This window comes from Vidua chalybeata, chromosome Z (genome assembly GCF_026979565.1).
Source record: "Vidua chalybeata isolate OUT-0048 chromosome Z, bVidCha1 merged haplotype, whole genome shotgun sequence".
NCBI classification, from domain to species: Eukaryota; Metazoa; Chordata; class Aves; order Passeriformes; family Viduidae; genus Vidua; species Vidua chalybeata.
The window spans coordinates 45,392,278-45,411,466 of NC_071570.1; the positions used below are offsets into that span (position 1 = coordinate 45,392,278).

Sequence of the window (19,189 nt, forward strand, 5' to 3'; positions counted from 1 at the left end):
TGTCAGATTTAATGCTGATCAGTGGAATCTATTTTATTTCTGTGAGCTCGTACTTCAAGTCTTTTAGAACTAGTATGGAGACTCAGAGGCTGCCACAGCAAAACTGGTGGGAAAAACCTGCTGAGCCTCATTTACTGAACCATTTTTACTAAAAAAAGTAAACTTACTAGAATAAACAAGTTATCAGATGAAAAATTTGTAACGAATATTACATTGCAGCTGTCTTAAAAAAATACTTAATACATCCCAATGTATCAAGGTAGCTTCTTGTTCTGAGCTCTTGCATTGATAGAAAGAGAAGCATTGGATATAACTGGTTTGAATTTTCAAGTTTGCATTCACTGGTGGTTTAGTGAGCAGTAGTCTAAATCCTATGCTGTCTTGTGTCCATAACAAACATGATGTTTTTTGGATCCCCCTCTCCTCCAGAGCTCTTGAGTATGTGACTTCTTGCACCTTTGTGGTGGTTTTTTAGGTGTTTCCTGTAAGGCCCTTAATTCATCAGTCAGAATACAGCTCTGTTTAAGGCATATTTGTCTTCCTTGTTCTTTTATTCTGCCACTTACCTGTTATGTGTTGATAAAGTACTGCAGGTGACAAAAGCTAAGCAGCAGGAGAAGGGGAAGGATACTGGAGGAGGCTCTGGGGCTTCCTTTTTTTATTGGAGAGAACCATATTTTGGGACTGGATGTTTTTTAACCACAAGAGTTGGATTGTGTTGGCCCAGAGTCAGGGCAGTTGTGAAACAGGTAGGGAATCAGGAGTGTACTATCTTTGAGTATGGAAGCAAACACACAGGAAGTGCTATGTCAGTCATGTTGAGTCTTAGCATCAGTCACAATCAGAAACAGATTTTTCTTCAGGGAATTTCATTCAAAAAAAGTTATGTTAAAGAGGACTCAGATTTTATCCTTGTACACCACTGCAAGATCTTTCAGGAAGCAATTCCAAAAATGACTTAATTTGATAGTAATAGTAATAGTAACTGAAACTATTTATGAAAAGAACAGCTTTGAAAATTGTTTTTAGCTAAATTTCAATTACTTATGAATTGTACTGAAAGCTTGAAAGTAACATAAGGAAACCAAGGATTTGAATTTGTTTAAAAAATATTTATTGCAAGCTTTGGATAATTTTGGAGAGAGTTCTCTTGTCTGTAAAATTGTATTCACAGAGCAGTCTATAGCTATTGAGTAAGACAGCAAATATAAAAGGGGTGGGATATTTTCTAAGACCTAATTTCTAATGTTTTTATGCTTATGGAACATTCTCTTTTTTTCCAGGCCACAGGACAACCCTACGAACAGTATGCCAAAATGATCTTCATGGAATTGAATGATGCATGGTCAGAGTTTGAAAACCAGGGATCAAAGTCCCTTTTCTGAAACTTCACCTTTCACAGAACTCCTTCCAGAAACTGGAGCTGATCATTGTTATGACTTTATTGCACCTGAGATTTATGAAGCGCTTTTCCACTATTTCTGCACAGTGTCTAGACATGCACTTAAATGTGGGGATGTATTTTGTAAGATGTAGAGTACAAAGCATTACATAGATGCATTAATAAAAAAGCTGCTGAAGAAATCACTGGGAGTAAAGGTTTCTCTTCAGTTTTGTATAAGAAAAATAGAATTTGAATGAAGCTAAGTAATAAGTGATGGGCTAGTAATAGTTATAAATCATTCCAACTTAATTGATCTTTGCTGTTCCTCTACCATCCTAAATTTGTCTCTTAGTTCGAGTAATTTTGTGATTCAATTTTGATATTTGGTGCCTGTCGCCTTCTTCAAAGTGCTTTAGTTAGCAGCAGTGAATTTGCTAGGGTGTATATTTTCATCTGTATTTTATATAATGAATCTGATAGTCATTCTGTAAATAATGTTATCTGGTAATATCTGTGTTCCTCACAGTAGAGTAACAGTTGTTTAGCCAGAAAGACACCACATGTGGGAAAGTCAGACAGGGTTGTTCTTGATTTTATTTTTTTTCTTTTTAGTTTTCTTTTTTTTACATATCATGAATCTAAAAAGACATTTTGACTCTGAGGTCTGCATGTTCCTACTGTTTTGTTTATTTATTGCAGTACTCTGACCTGTGCTTATTTACCTAGTTCTTTAAATGCTGTCTTTTGTTTCTGAATTCAGTGGAACGTTCCTTTCATTGCACTTCAAATACTCTGATAGAAACAATTTTACTCTGAAACTTGAAGTGTAAGCACAAACCTCTTACTGTGCTTTGATTTGTCTGAGTATTAAATCACTTATTATCATCTGGTGAGCATTTAAAGTGCTTTAACAAACATTTTGCTGCATGTTTGAACTTGTGTATTTTTGAGATACGCATGGAATCAGTGCATGTGAAAACATGGTGTGTTTTGGTATACTGTTGAATTTCTGCTCACCTATTTCCATGCACTGCTTAGTGCAAGATGAATAGAGACACAACTTGGTAACAAAACATCCCATGTTTTCTCATCCCTGTTCAGAAGGCACTTTTTTACTAGTGCTGGTCTGGATGATGCAAACGACCAATGACTGTTATACTCTGTGTAATAACAAAATGCAATTTTCATATCGAGTTTGAAAATGTTGAAAATTAGTGCTGAGCTATTAAATCTTCAGCAGCAGTCTCTTGATACCGGACAGTTGGGCATTCAAGGGGATATTTTGATCACTTGCCTTTTTAAACATTTTGCATGCTTAACTGAGAGGGAAGCTGTATTATTAGCAGAGGTAACTGTTCAGCTGAGTAACATCTGAACAGGAAACATGAGATTCTAATGCCACCTGAAAGGTGTGTTGGATTAGATTTTCCACTGCTGCACCAGCCCGAGAGCTGGTGGGTTAGAGACTGCTGAACACTTGCAATGTCTAGTCTCTAGCTCTGATATAACACAGTTACTTATTAACTTCTGATTAAGAGTTTTGTTTGTGTAAATCTGCATATATATTCAGCTGCTGTGATTTTTCTTTTTTTTTTTAAGGTGAAGCTAGGATCAGTTATGAATCAGGAAGGTTATATATTATTCATAACTGCTGTTGTATTTCAGTTACTGCTTTGAAGCAATCTTAAATCTCAGTAGATTTCTTTATAAATGTATGTAACTTGCTGTCTGATTTAAAGTAAGAGTTAATCCTTTTTTCCTTTGGACACTTAATTCTTTTTGTATGTATTCTGCAACCATGGAAATTAAAGGCTTCTGCTGGTAGGATAGGTTTGTGGGAAACCTTTCTACAGTTCTAGGGTGAATGTTATCTCGTAATAGGTTTAAAAAGATAAACACAGATATATAATGACTTTGACTGTAGTGCTATATTCAGTTGAGAGATAAAGCATTTCTAAGGGGGCTGCTTAGAATAAGGAAGGACTGCTTTAAAATCCCATGTTCATTCAACGCATACAGGCAACTTAATTTTGTGGCATACATTTTTAATTGCTCTTTTCTTGAAATATGTGTTTAAAAAATTAAAACATGAAAATTAGGAGGAAAATATCTTCCTCTGCTTTGTATATTTGGTAGTGTTTTCTGGATGATGTCTACATCAAGCTTTTTTAAATTTCTCTACTCTTGCTTGCAAAATTTTCTTGAAACATCAGAGAAGAACCTTAAATGTGATTTTAAGTTAGCAGGGAAAACATGAGTGCAAGTATTCTACCTGGAACTGAAGATCTCTTGAAATTACCTCTCTCTTTTAAAAATTATGGAAATTCAAGAAATTTGGCTATGGATTCTTCCAGGAGCCATTACATAATTACTGAAACTTCAGTCAGGTTGACAGAACCACTCAGTTTATTTTATGGCTTAGTCAGCTCTGGTTCTCAGTGGGGGAACTGGCTGATTTCTCTGTCCTTCTCCTTTCTACATAATTGAATTTTGCTGCTAGGAATCTTGGACAAGCTTGGTTTGGTAAAATGATAAATCTTGACAGTGAAACTATTTTGGGTAGGGTGTTTTGATTTTGGTTTTATTTTTTGTAACTGTGCCATTTCTCTGTGTTACATACAAGAATGTGCAAACAATGGGGATTTCATTGAGGTTCTGTAAGCAAACTGTAATTTGGAAATTAAAAAAAGTTCAAGTGGTGAACATAATAAATGGAAGTTTTGTTTTCTGTGCAACACAAAGCAGCATGAGGACCACCAAAGGTGTTTCTTAGTGCAAGGCTTATATATTAAGTACAAGAACCTGGGAAGAGGGAAGTTAAAGTACATTTCATATAAATGTGTATTGGTCTTAATGTTGCTTTTATGGGAGATGGTCATTTGGAAGAAAAAAGTACAGCAGTTTTATAAATTCATCTTAAAACAGTAATAAAAAATGGTAGACAAACTGGGAATGAAGGCTTTTCAACCTTTTGCTTTGTACTTGGTTGTTAATTGTCTGATGTATGAATTAGGAGTGCACTCAAATGATATCACACATTTCACAGTAGTTGTATTCTTAGTGTCCACAAACTGAAAAGCTTTTAGAGCTTCAAAAAAAAAAAAAAAGATTAATCAGGAACTTGGCTCTCTTTGCTTAAAATGTTTATTTTCCATTCATGTTAGTTGTTCATTGCACAGTTAAGTTTTGAAGTGTTGAAGCCACAGCCTGAAAGCTGAACTTTATATCTTCTGCTTCTGCTGGCTGTGAAGCTTGAAGGTGAGGTCACCTGGTGTTGCCTGCAGGTTGATACTTTGGATGCATACATGTGCTCCAAGGATTTGCTTGAGGCAGTTGAGGTTCTCTTGATGAAGCAACTTCCTTGACTCTTGCAGCAAGTCGTGCCTGGTGGCCCATGTTGGTTGTTCCTCTATCTGGTAACAACACCTGGCTAATGTCATATATTGTTTGCAGCCTACCAGGGCTCACTTTCCAAAAGTAAGTGGGCTGAGATGGTTAGTGCAAGAAAAAAGGAAAAGAGCACAAGATAGATTAAATGAAGAGTAGAGAAAAACACCAGGGCTCTAAAGTATATCTGAAATGCTGTTTTCTAATTTTCTCTCCACTGACCTATTGCTACCTACCTCTGCTAAAAACAGGTGTAGACTAGTAGAGAGAACCTGTTTTGCAGCCTACTTTCCATCCCTTTTAGAACACTGCTGACTGTAACAAGTGGGAGTAGCAAGTCCCTATTTTTTCCCCCCCTAAAGCGTATATAAAGCAGGTTTACAAAATATTTGGGCAGGTTTCCACTATTTTTTTTTTTATTACAAATTACTTGTGTTACATTGCTGTTAGATCTGGAGAGTCCAGCAAAATAACTTCTGAAGCAGAGATCTGTGAAAAAGGACTGGTGTTAAGAGAGTGTGGCTGCAGTCTGCCTACTGGAGGAAATCAGTTGGTGTCTTCAACCTCAGGTATGCCTTTTTGGTGTTTCCTAGTGCTGTCAGATTTTCTTAGGAGCAGCAAAGAGTGTTAGTGGTTAGTTAGACATAAAACCTGGAAGGAAAAGGTCCTCAGCATTGTTAATTGGGTCAAGTTCAGCTATTTTGCTAATCGGTGGTAGCTTGTTCAGCAAGTACAGAACAGAAAACCACCAAAAGTGCTCATGAAGTACATTTCCTTGGATCAGTGGCAGAGTCCTTGGTGTTGTACTTGTGAGGGTAACTTGTGCTCATGAAAAATGCCTTGTTTACTTCCATGTTCTTGGAAGACAATTCTAGACAATTCTAGACAATTCCTCCCATTGTCTTGCCAAGCACAGAGCAACAGTTACTTTGTGAAAGCTACATGCATGAGGTCAGTTTTATGCACAAACCAAAGCAGAGTTTGAGCATAACAGAAATCTCATCAGGCCTTGGGGCTGCTGTGTTCTGTGCGCCATTCCACTTCCCGAGGCCAGACTGAAGTTTCCCCAGCAGTGGCAGTATGTTTCCATACCTGCTGGTTGCTGCACTCACTGCTGCTCACAGAAGTGTTTTCAGGAATAGCATAAGTCTTGTTGCTCCTTAGCTGTGTCCTTAATTGTCTAACAATTGCAATGTAATGGCTGCTTTGTAAATAAGTTCAAATTTATCTTGTGTGACTCAGTTGACATTTTCTGTGAAGAACTGCAAAAGCTGTAAAAGGAATGTATCATTTCCCACCCTTTGAACCTGTCCCGTTTAGAGCAGCTCTTGCACCCAGAAGCTCAATGATGAGGAGCCGAGCTCTGGTTCTGAACTTGATGAATCTTGCAGTGCTTGCTTACTCTCTCTTTGGGTGAGCTTATTGTGGACGGCAGCTTAGACTGCATTAAGCTTCCAACCTATGCTCCAAAAATATGATTTCAGTACTTTTTATGAAGGATACGTGTTGTCATAGAAGCTTTTATTACCAAAAGGGGGTTAAAGAGGTATTGTGAGAACTCCCAAAACTCTAGTGGAATGTAGTGTATATTTGCAATGTAGATTTCTAGAAGTGATTGTCATCTCTCATAAGGTCTTGGCTTGCTCTGAGGTCCTTATTGTATTTACCTATAGTTGTGGTTTACTTTCAATACCTGTGGTTTTTTTCTGATTTGGGAGTGTGTGGAAGGACAGGACAGATACTCAATTCCTGTTTTTGCCGTCTTTCAGGAAATGCAATGTAATGTGTAATTTTGCTACTAGTGAAATGAAACTTATACCTGTATGTATATAAGGTAAAATAGTCAAATTAAGCCTTGTTTAAAAGTAGATTTAATGTTTGGTACAATGTCCTTGAACAGAATATTTTGCTTTGAAATGTATTACAATTTAACCAGTGATCAATTAAAACAAACAAAATAATTTTTGTCTATTTCCTTCTTTCCCAAGAGAAAAAGGCCCTGAACACCTGAAGCATGTCCACTGTGTCTTCCAGAACAGTCTGCAAATGTTAGAGAAGTGGTTCTCATTATGCTCAGGTTGACTGAACCTGTTAGGAGCTAAGTGCCTGTTGAGAAGTATCTCTTCCATTGGAGAGGGTCACTGCAGTGTGCCCTGGGGTTTGGCAGCTGCATTTTCTAAGTGCCGATGTTGGGTTGAGGGGGTTCTTGCACAGGATCTGCTGCAGGGCTTTTCCATTGCCCAGGGGAAGCTCTGACTTAAGTGTATAGCAGTGATCAAAGGGAAGAGAACAGGAGCACATGGACATGACTGAGGCAGGAGAGAGGAGTATGAGCAGCATGTAGGGATAGTGGGGGGACACATCCAGTGATGGACTGCAGATGGCAAGAATCTGAGGGCATGTGGCATGGCAAAGGGTGAGCTTCTGCTGGGAGTGTACTGACAAGGTGCCCAGAAGCATCTTTATGCCATACTCTGCAACAAGAATGGGCAAGCAGATCTTTCATAGGTGGTAACAAGCCACTCGGTGACATTGAGAAAGTTTCTTCAAAAGTTAAAATCCTATACAAAAGTATAGGATCCTATACAATCCTCTACAAAAGTGTAGGATTACCATTGGGGCTACCCAAGGAGAAGGGTAAAAACTGGGAGGAAATAAGAGAATGGACAGTCATAACCAAATGGACAGGCATGACCAAATTATCCAGTAGCAATGGCTGCTTAAGCAGAGGCCATTAATGTTTTTCATATTCTGCTTACTACTTTGAATAATCTGATGGGTTTACAAGAATTTATGATAGATTACTCAGTGCCAAGATGCTAAAAGACCTTTCTCTTTGTATCACGTACAGAACATGCTACCACTTTTGCTGCTAATCAGTTTATTCCTAACATGCAAAGATGCTTAAAAATGTATTGATACCTACTTCTGGTCCTTCACCACTGCAGCAAAGGATAATGTTAGTCAACTGCATCTTCCTTTGCTGTATGCAAGGCTTCTGGCTACTCTGACATGAGTTTAGAGAGACTTGTGTTAGGAGAACACAGCAAATAGAAATCCTGAAGAGTCAACCTAGCAAGCATCAGTAATTACACCAGAATACATTACAAAGAGATAGCATGGCCATAAATTCAATATCAAGCAAAGCACACAAAACAGAGTGAATGGGGAATTAAAAAAAGGCAGCAGAAACACTTTATACTGTGGTGTGCAGAGCAGCCTGTAGCAATCAAAGCCTTCCAAGTCTGCAATTGTAGACACCTGACCTGGTTACTGTAATGTTGGAGATAATTTGCCCTGCCTCAGTGCTGCCTCTCTTATGAGGTAAGAGAAGGACTTCTGGTAGATTTTTGGGCAAAAAAACACTGAAAAAGGGAAAATGGAGCACATAGGTAGGTGAAGACTTGATCTAGAAGGATCCCTTTTGGTACAAGCTTACAAGGAACTCCTCATCTCCTTTAATCTGTAAAGCTGCTGGCTGTTCTCCTGGAGTGGCTTCAGCTCCTAGTCAAAGCTCTGGGCACACACAAAATAATGGCTGTGAAGTTTTCTGGTGTATAATGGTGCTGGCAGACCCAGACATTATTAACTGGTGAACTGCAATGCTTGTTTCTTTGTGTATGGCTCTGGAGAGGAGCAGGACAGCACAACTCCTCTGCAGGAGATGGGATCATCGGTGCGCTGCAGCCCTGATCACATGCAATGTGTCCAGCACACTTCTAACATGCCAAAAGAAATGTGAAGAAACAGCTCATCCAGCTTGCTCAGGAAGCTGATTTAAATTACAAGCCTTGGTTTGCCATTGCAGGGATGTTGCTGTATATGCTGTGAAGCAATGAGTGTTCCATAATGGTTGAGTTTGGTACTCCTGCTGTGTCTGCTCCTCTCCTGATCCCTGCTAGCCTAGTACTGTCAGTCTCATTATGAAGTTCAAAAATGCTGCTGACAGCATTCCTAGAAGGTGTTAGAAGAGTGTTTGACCCAAAGACTTCCCTCTTGTCATCAGTTCCAAGATTTCATCTTTCTCTGGTCTTCTGGAGTTTCTAAAGCAATGGACTAGAGTTCACTAGACTTCATGTGGAAACTGACCTCCAGTAAAACAGAACCAGAAACTGTTGACCTACAGCGATAGCTCTTAGCTCTTCCTTTCTTGCTGCACATCTGCTCTGTCCGCATCCTAGTGGTGGCTCACCGTAGAGGCAAATAAGTTGCCAGGTTCTGTTCTAGGGATGTATGAACCACAAGAACTGGACTCCTATATGTTTTTTTCAACTGATTGAATTAAGGCTGTTGAACCCAGAGTATATTCTATCTCATTTCACATTGAGATGTTTTTATATACTGTGGCTAAATTTGCCTCTCATGCCTTTACTGACTCATCTTGAAACCAGGGATGAATGCAGGGGTTTTTAAATTTTCATTTTATTACCAATATTTTTTTTCCCCTCAGCTATCTTCACTATGGGAGCTGCCCTCCTTTTTCTTCCCTCACTCACTTCTCACTAGGCTTTTCTCCTGCTTCTACCACCATAAGCCTAACACCTATTAGACCTGGAAATTTCTCGTCTGCTTCTGCAGCTGCTGCCCCACATGTGCAAGGTATGAGCCTCTATCAAACCGCTTATTTCTTTTTCCATGTGTGGGACATCATGAGGACTACATCTCCTGTGGAGGGTTGAACTGCAATTGTTTACCATCTTCAGATGTATAAAAGGATGTTTGGAGGTTTCTTATAAAATCTTTTCTGGAATTAATGCAAGGAGGAGAGGCAGAAGGGACATCATTCTCTGCCAGGTACCCCCTCGTGGTGGGTGGCAACTGCATTGCTCCCCTGAGTAAAATGCATCTGATTTTATGTGGAATTATTTATCATCAGTAATCATGTTTCTTTATTTTGATTGCCATCTGCTGGCAGAATGATGTGTTCATCACCATTTCACACTTGTGCCACATAAGTTTTTTAAAATACTAAGCATTTTGAATGTGTTTGTATAGTTTGTATGTGCATATTGCAAAAAAGGGCTGCTTTTGGATGTCTAACTTCACAGGCTGACACTGCCGGAGGCAGAATTCACATGAGAACAGATGCTCCACTAAGTGGACAAAGCAAGTAATCAATGCTGGAGAATGAGGAAGAGGAGACATGCACCACAGGAGTCTTGGAACTTCAGGTGGGGATGGACACAGAGACTGGAAACAGCATAGGAGAGCAAGGGGCTGGGCAGTAAGCATCCAGGTAGATCCCAGGGCTGTGCCCTGCATGTGCTCAGCCTGTGGTGAGTAGGTGTGACTTCAGCACAGACACCCAAGTACTTAGAATGCAGGTACTCAGACAGCTGCAGTGGGAGGAGGAAGAACAGACTAAGCACCAAAAGCTTTTGGGCGGTGCAAACAGCTGTACTGTCCTAACACCTGCTCTGAGTAAACAAGGCTGTAAAACGAGGCCCTAACAGTTCAGCCCAGGCTGCTTCACCCATGGGGAGGTTGTTGAGGTGACTAGGTGTGAGGTTCCCAAGTGACTGCAAAGGGTACCTGCCTGCACAGCCCAGTGCTAGACCCAGGGCTAGCATCCTTAACAAGTGCTCTAATAGAAAGGCCCATTTCTCACCAGTGTTCCTTTGCCCCACCATGAGTGCCACAAAATTCATCTGGTCAGCATCTTGAATACTCAAACTCAGCTTCTGAACCAAGTTTTGTCCTAGAATGTTTCCTGTCTGAAAAAAAAATGTTCACAGCTTCAAAGGAAAACTTATGTGCATTTATTAATCCCTGTGCAGGATGGTATAAAACTCAGCCCAAATGACAGCAATTCAAAAGGATTTAATACCAACAAGACCTCAAGAACAAAGTTTGAGTTTTACCTGGATGAATGACTGGAAACTGCATCTTTAATATGATCAAGCATCTTGTGTAAGGTAAATAAAATCAGATGAGCTTCAACTTTTAATTCCATTGCTGTGAAGTGTAATGTGTCTGCTTCAAATGAGAAATGATAAATGCTGTTCTTTAATTTCAGTGCTATGCACATAGTATTAGAAGATTACTCCAGATGCTGAAAGATCAGAATCTGATTAATTTTTCAGCAGATCTTTAGCATAGACTGGAATTCCTGTTGCTGTGATTCATGGTGGCATTTAATACTTCATATCCTTTTCCATAGATAGGCAGAAATGCAAATACATTTCTCCTGGCACTATTTGCAATTTTTGCAGAAGCATCCAAAGAAGGAGATGTTAGAAGACCATGCTTTTATCCAGAATTATGAAATGAAGCTCCAGTTCTGCAGAGCAGTGGTGTACCTCTGTATCCCTTAACAGGAAAAAGGCTGCATCAGTTTTAATGACCCCCACTGGGCAATGCACAGGAGAAGGCACACACATACCTACTGTGCCAACTCTGTCTTCCTGCCAGACCCACCCCAGCATTTTCTTCCAGGAAGTCGCTTGAGTTCAAGGTAAAGAAAACCAAGCAATTTTTCCTTACCTTTCTCTTAGAAATGGCTTGATTTTTCCCTCTACGTTGCTCTTGTGAGATGCCACATGTAGTACTGAGTCCATCTCTGCAGCCTTTAGCATAAGGATATGGACCTGTGGGAGTGAGTTCCAAGGAGGCCACAGAGATGATCAGAGGATTGAAGCAGCTCTCCTCTGAAGAGCTGGGATTGTTCAGCATGGAAAGAGAAGGCTCTGGGATAACTTCATTGTGGCCTTCCAGCACCTAAAGGGGGCTTATAAAAAGGAGGGAGAGGGGCTTTTGGAAAGTGCGTATCATGACACGACAAGGGGCAGGAGTTTTATTGGAGCTGAAGAACCTGGACATGTCCTGGCTTCATCTTGGGCACAGCATTACTCCTGAGCTGTCTTCTCCAACATAAGGAAAAGAGCAAAAAGTTTGTCCTAAAAAGTACAATGCTTTGCTTATAACACTGGTTACTTCATCAATATCTTGCCTTATCCCTTCCTGTACATTGTTCATTGGCGTTTCACAACATTTTCCTGGAAAATGTTTTGTGGAAAATGGTTACTATTTTTCTCCTTGTTCCTGGGTATGTTTAGGGAGATCTTTGTTTGTATCAACCTTGCACATACTGATAGGTTATACTTTCTTGTTTCCTGTGAGTCCAGAGGGTTAATTATACATGATTATTCAGGTTTACTGTTCCTTTGTATACAGCACAATTTCTTAGGAAGGAAGAACAACACAATTAGCACAAGCTAAACAAAACTTACACTAAAAGACATTTGAGGCAATATCTCAAAAAAAAAAAAAAACAACACCCAAAAAAACCCCAAAAATAAATAAAAAACCCAAACCCACAAAAAAGTTCCAAGCCACAGCACAAGAGCAGGCACCAACTATCAGACAATTTTGCTGTTGCAGCTAAGACAAGCTAGGCAATAAGTATCTAAGGTAAATTGTAAGTGATGCATCTTAACATGTGTTTTGCACAGATGGCCAAAATCAAGCAAATATAGATTTAAGGCCTGACAACTTGAGGTCTAGTAAAGCAATGTTTTGAAGCTCAAGATCTTTTGTTAGTATGGCTGAACTACAAGGTTACAATTTCTAGGTGAGAAAGGGCAAATTCAAGACCTCTTTGACATGAAAGATATGAAATGTCAGAAATTCTGTTTTCAGTGATATGCTTATGGAGAGCAAACATACACTTTTATTCTATAAGAAATTTCCATGAGTTATGAGGAGTTAAGTCCTTGAAACAACCTATGATACTGTAGACTTTGCAATGGGAGGTCAATACTTCTGATAATTTAGGCAGCTTCTAAAAAATCCAAGGTTTTTAGATTTTAGTGCCCTTGGTATGGTCGCTATAGGCCTATGTATTTCGTATTTCCTGATATTTGACTGTGTCTGAAGTAGTGTTTGCCCTTGTTTTACACATCCAGTTATTGATGCTGGAACAATTTATTTTTTGGAGCAGTGAGCATGAACAAGAAAGCAGCCTGGCACGCTAGGCAAATGTGTGCTGAGGCAGAGCCTTGTTTTCAAGTATGTGGCTTTTGCAGAATTATCTGCTTATCTATCTCTGCAACTCCAATGCCAGAGTCATCTGAAATAGTGGTGATTTATCTATTTTTCTCACCGTGGAATTTTTTGAATTCTGAAGGCGTTCCCCTGGCATTAAGTACTGCTTGCAGTCGTGCCTCCACTTATATTTTAGCTTCAACTCAGGTTTCCAGTCAGCAGTGACTGCCAGTGCTGTGGGATCCCTGGTTTGGGCAGATGTGTCTCTCTGGGGATACTGTGTTGTTTGTGCCACCTGGGCTGTGCTCCCAAGAATGGCCCAGGAGTGGGTCTGCATGGGGCCACAAGCCTTCATGGAGGACAGAGAGGCATTAGCAAGGTGCAGCCTTCTCTGCAGGAGAGTTTAGTAAGAAAATTCTTTCCAGTTCTGCTTCTTGCTAAAGGGCAGAATAAATATTGATGTGCTAGTAAGGTCCAGCTGAGCTGTCTGAATAATCCTCTAATAAATGGTACAATAAAGAAGTGAATTCAGCAGGAGATCAGCTGTTTACACTGATCTGTAATTGATCTCTAGAAAATAACACATGCAGTTAGAATCTTTCTTGCTTTTAATATGGACATTTCAGCTCTGGGGACATGGAGGATGAGATGGCACAAGCTGTTTTCTGCCCCTCTACTTATAATATCATAGTTTGCATAGTCACCAGGTCCAGGAGCAGTGGGAGCCACTGCTGGCCAGTTGAACCCTGAGGCTCTGTATGAGCAGTGTGCAGCTACACAGACCAGGGACTGACATCTGGCAGAAATACCTCGCTAGGTAGAACTGGTTCTGCTCCTGCTGCTGGAGACTCAACACCAGGAGCTGACAAGGGAGCTCGCTCTGCATGGCTGCAGGGGAACTGTTTGCAGGAGCTTGTTCTAGGGCTAACAGAGGCTGCTGCAGGAAGAAGGGCAGCTCTGAGACTCTGGGTACCTGCTGTGGTCTTGGACCTCTGACTTCAGAGCAAACCTTTTGGAAGCAAGGCACACGATAGCTGGGAATCTGCACATTGCTTCCTCAGAGACCCTGAAATAGAGATCCACCCTCCCTGGTGTGGTCTGGACCCCTGGAAGTCAGTCTTTGAATGGTTATTCTTTTGGCTCCCAGGCTATCATATCGTGGATTTTCTGGAAAGTTTCATACAGTGTCTGTGATATTGTGAGCCTGAAGCATTGGAACTGCTGACCATGAAAATGCAGGTCTAATAGCTCAGCATCAGAGAGGGGATCTGCCCTTCTCCAAGGACTGGTTGACATAAAAAGAGCACGAAACCATACTTCTTTAAAATGCCTTTATTAGAAAGTGACCAGCTCGGGTGGCGGCCTGACAGGTCGCACGCACACCAGCGCTGCTTCTCAGAGTAGCATGGAGGATAAAGAGTGCAGCTTTGTCTGCTTTGCACACAAGCAGAGCTGTGGATTCCATCCTCATGGGAGTGACAGAATTCCACAGTCTGACTTGTGGTCAGGCAGTCCTCATTCTAGCCAGCATCTCTGCAGGATAGAGTGAGACATTAGAAAGGTTCCCGCAGACACTAGGACTAATTGCTCACCTTTTGCAGTAGTTTGAGTCCTTCAATTTCATTGTGGCTCATTGTTTTAGGGGTTTTTGTTGCTGCATTCAGCAGCATTCAGCTACATTCTTTCTTCATTTGCATACTGCCTCTGATGTCACTTCCTCCTCACAGTCCCAGGTGCCATTTTCTAGGAAGCAGCAGGGGTGAAACCCAACCCAACGGAAAGGGTTTTCTAATAGGAGATGAGCAATAGGTAATTAACAGAGGATGAACAAGGGGTAATTAACAAGGGATGAACAAGGGGTAATTAACTAGGGGTGAACAATGGATAATTAACAATTACTTAACAACCGGCCATAACACTTTATAACTTTGGAGAAATAAGCAATTTCTTACTCATAACACTGGTGTCATGCTAACAAACCCTTCTGTACCATGGGACAATGAGCTGAATAAAAGGAACTGGGTACCTTCAACCAGCCCTCGATACTCTCCTGCTGTTTCCCCCGATACACCTCATGCTTGGCCAGGAGGCCAGAGTAACCTGCCTGTCCTGTCCTGGACAGGAAATCCTGTCCTAAATGTCTTGGAGAGGCCTGCCCCTACTCTTCCTGTCACAGCAGCTACAAGGCAAGGGACATAATGTTCTCCTTACAGTCCAAACTTGTACTTCTCAAGTTTTCTACACACCCTTCTGCAACAGACCCACCTCTGTGTCATACAACAGCACAACAGGCCCTGCTGCTCACCCTGGTTTTTCCTTGGTACCACAGAGGGACAGGCACTTCCCACAGGCTCCCCTCCTGCCTGTAACAGCTGTGTAGAGCTGTGGGGCACCACACCTTTTACAGCTTCTCACCCTCTGCTGAGGAGCTGCCCTGACACTGGGCTTGAGGTCGGAGGGTTTGTGCTTAGCAGTGAGCACTGATTGTGCTTTGGCCCCGGAACAGGTTTATGTGTGTCCTTTGGAGTCCTGGTGCATGTCTGGGTGAAAGGCTTGTTGGGTTGCAAACGATGCCGAGCCCCAGGTCGATGCACCCTGTCAGTGGGAAGCGGCTGACAGCATCTCCCTCCTGTCATCGCACAGCACGATCTGCCTCCTCCAGAGGGCACAGGCTTAATCTGCCGCTGAGCAGACACCTTGGGGATGCAGAGCACGTTGCCATATGCATGGCCAGTTTCAGTGCTAGGAAGGCTTTATTTAGAGCCTGTGAAATGAGATAAGCCAGACAGTGTTATGTTGGTATGTTGGACAAAAGAACTGAAAGTAAGAGCTCTGCATAACAGCAACAACAATAAAAAAAATGTATCAAGTCTGATGTTAGATGATTCATAAAATAATCAGCGTTTCCAAGTGTGTCCTAATTTCAGACAAAAATGAAAATACAACAAGATGAGCAGAAAATGATGGGTTATGCTTTTCGAACAAGGCACTTTAATTGAGCCAGATGGGCCCAGATGTTTCCTCACACTCTGACTGAAATGATCACCTATTCAGAGAGATATATTGTGGGAGAAACTGTAACAAAGATGCATGAGAAAATTTTCCACAAGCAATGAATACATTAGGGACACTTGAGGCAGCTCTTACTGCTCTAATGAGGCTAATTGTGTATGAAAATAGGAACATTTCATACTGACTTAAAGAGGTGCTTGCTGCCTCTAAAGTTTCAGCTTGTATTCTGATCCAATAAAGACTTTATAATCACCCTCTCATCAACTGGTTTTGACTCCAGGTCTCTTTTTGGTCATCTGCTCTTTCTGTTCCTGGTTAATGCAAGCAAATCTCGCCTCTCTGTGCTTCAGCTTTCTTGATGAGTTTGGTAACAGTGACTGTTTTTCTCTGAATCTGTTTTTAGAGTTTCAGTTTGAAGTTACACCTGAGAGAAATGGTTCTATATGGTTGCAACATTTGACATAATCAATCTAACCAGAGATCTCTAAAGAGTGTCTCACACTGTAAACGCCTCCCTTCTTCCCTGCAGAAGATGGGAGGATGGATGCAGATGCAGCTGAAGCTGCCAAGGGATTATGCGTTTGTGAGGAGATGTAAAGCATGTGTGCACTCATGCAGATGTGCCTACACAAGAAAATGGAAATTTAAGACTATAACACTAAGAGAGTTACTGGTATTAGGAAGATATTGAGGCCATCAGGTCTGGAATGGGTCTGGGGATGCTTGAGCTCTCTGTCCTGAGTGCTCCCTTGTTCTTTGCACTCCACCTCACCCTCTTGGCTGCTGTTAGGCATATGTGGTATGAGAAAGAAGGCTTGGTTTATTTTTTTATGCTCAGGTTTGCTTTATTTTTTGGCTGTAGTGCTCAGGTGCACAGCTGTGTGGCAGCTGTGCTTGGACAGCCCTGACTGCCTAGCTCAGTATCCTGTTTCTTGGTCCTGCTTTGCTGTCCTTGTCCTTCCCTTTCACAGCTCAATTCCCTCTCAGATAAACAGAACATACAAAAATGACATAACAGGGGGGGTGACTGGGCAAGTGAGGAAACCAAGTTCATCACTGTGAAAGTCTTCTAATGGAAACCTCACAAGTCTGGGAGTCAATTTTCTTCTAAATGCTCTCAGAGTGAGGAAAAGCGGCCTCTCCCACCTGGCCTAATCTTCAAAGTGCTCCACTCTTAGCCTCTGCACTGGATCTGTGGCTCTTAGAGCCCTACCACGTACATAGAAGGAGCTGATGGGCCTTGGATGACATGGAGTAGGGCCTCTCTCTTCAGAGAGGTTCACTGGGAGCTGTGTACCCCTCCTCCATCAGCTGTATCTCAGTCTAGCTCAGCTGGAATGGAAGGCAGGGTATAATTTTTTAGTATTATGCTAATTAACATTGCAGAGCAATGTTTCTCTCTCAGGTGCACCTGACCCAGCTCCTCCACTGTTAGGAACTAGTTCCTGCTACAGGTTTTCCTTAGGCTGGCAGAGCAAAAATCTCCAATGAGATCCAATGATTCCTTCTCCTCCTTGCGTGAATGAAAGGGTTAGTCCCAAGGACCTGGGTTTGATTTACAGCCAAACAAGAGACTGCTCCCTGTGACTAACTTGGGGCAACAGGCTTCTCTGCATACACCTCAAACACTATTGCAGAATGGTAGAGGACCTGCACAAACACCATGTCTGAGATGGTGCTTTAGGCATGAGAAGCTGCTGCATCCATCAAACACAACCAGGTTCTTCTTGGGAAGGGATTCCTAAAAGGAGGGCAGTGGAGAGCTGGACAGCAGTACCAACAAACATTTCTCTGGAGGCTTGTTCCTCCTCAGCTTGGCCCATTTCCTCTGAGCTGCCACTGAGCACTACTGGTGTTCTGATTCTTGCTGTGAAGGCCTGTTTGCAGGTCTCAAATTGTCTAGAGCTGTACCAGTAGCATAATAATCCCTGAGGTGAATTGTCTTATAGTTTCCATTCTTCATATAGGAAAAGCCTAAAGTCATTCTTCAAATCTTTAGCTGTGCTCTGGATCCCTGTATTCTGGATTAACCACTGAGAGCCCCAGTGGGCAGAGCTCATACACACGTTCAATTGTTTCAAGCAATGCTACAAACACACAGCTGTTAAAAGAATAATCTTATGCAGGTAGTAACTCCTCACCATCCCCTCACACCTGTTACTTAGTAGCTTAGAAAATCTCCTTTCTGCTGATGGGAATAAAGAGGATTTGTTTTTTCCCCCTTTTCAGTAGGTTTCTGAGTAGGAGTTAGTTGTGCAGAAACAAAAATTACACAATTTCCTGGCCTGATCTTGGTGTAGGAGGCAGTACCCGCCCCACACTCTCCCTGGGCAGCTGCAGCGCAGAGTGGATCAGCAAAACGCAGCTGGGAGGAGAACGGAGGGAGGGGGGGAGGTGTAAAGGCTCCCTGGGCATCCTCAGGGACTACAGCTGCACAGAGACATAAACCTGCCTTGAAGTATGCCTTGGTAGATGTTTACTCTCAGCTATTGCTACCACTGGACCTCAGAAATGAGGGATATTCATTTAGGAAACAGACCTCCTGAGTAACCACCAATCCTTCCTTTAGCTGCTCTGTTACAATGCACAGAAGTGCGTGAACCACAGCTCCCAAATGCAGAGTGCTTTTTGCATGCACCCTGGGATGTGGGAACATCATTCCCTCAGCTTTGGCAACCCAAATGCAACCTTACTGATCTTGACAACCTCTCCCTTGTGACTGCATCATAAGCTTTCCTTGGTTTTGGTTTTTTTTTTTTTTTTCCCTTGGAAATAGAGGGCAGTGAGATGAGATAAAGACAATTTGCAGTGCTATGAGACACAGTGGTTCCTCAGCAGATTCACAGGAACTCTCCCAGGAGTGTAAAAGTTATTCTCAGATCTCTGGTTTATGTTGGTGTTTGAGCACTTAGTGTATGTGATACTGCAAGAGTCATTGAATCCTAATCAAAGCAACTTTCAAAAAGAGAGAAGCTACTTGACAATGAATCTGGACACTAGGGGTTCAGGCATTCTGAACCCTTGCATTCAGCAGCTGTTACCTGGAGGGACTCCTCTAGGGGATCTGTATTTCAGAGAACTCCTTTCAATGCAAGAGTCAGGTGTTAAACCAGGCACAGGGGAATCTGAGTATTTATTCAACCTCAGCTCTGCCCCTTTGAGCAGCTCCCTCTTGTGAACATACACCTGCTGTCAAATTATGAGGACTGCAGCTTGGACAGGAAGTTGTGTTCACAGAAATCCTAGGAAGCAGTTTTTCCTATGCTGAAAACACCGCACTCTGCTTCCTGGAAGCACAGAAACAGGCAAGAATATATTTGGATACTCTAGTTTCTTCCAAATATATGTACATCCCACCACTGCTGGTAAAGGAATCGGGTTGCCTCACTGGGTATAAGCACAGGTTCTTGGGGTTTTTTGACT

The 19,189-nt window shown here is 41.7% G+C and overlaps 1 protein-coding gene across 4 annotated transcripts in view; it reads left to right on the top strand.

Moving 5' to 3' along the window:
• The window catches only part of GAK (cyclin G associated kinase), a 67,080-nt gene extending 60,348 nt beyond the window's left edge, over positions 1-6,732 (top strand). For all 4 annotated transcript variants that reach the window (XM_053969151.1, XM_053969152.1, XM_053969154.1 and 1 more), the window contains one exon: positions 1,284-6,732. In XM_053969151.1, coding sequence (XP_053825126.1) covers positions 1,284-1,385 — 102 coding nt within the window. In that variant the 3' untranslated portion in view covers positions 1,386-6,732. The remainder of the gene's footprint in view (positions 1-1,283) is intronic.
• The last annotated feature ends 12,457 nt before the right edge of the window (positions 6,733-19,189 follow it).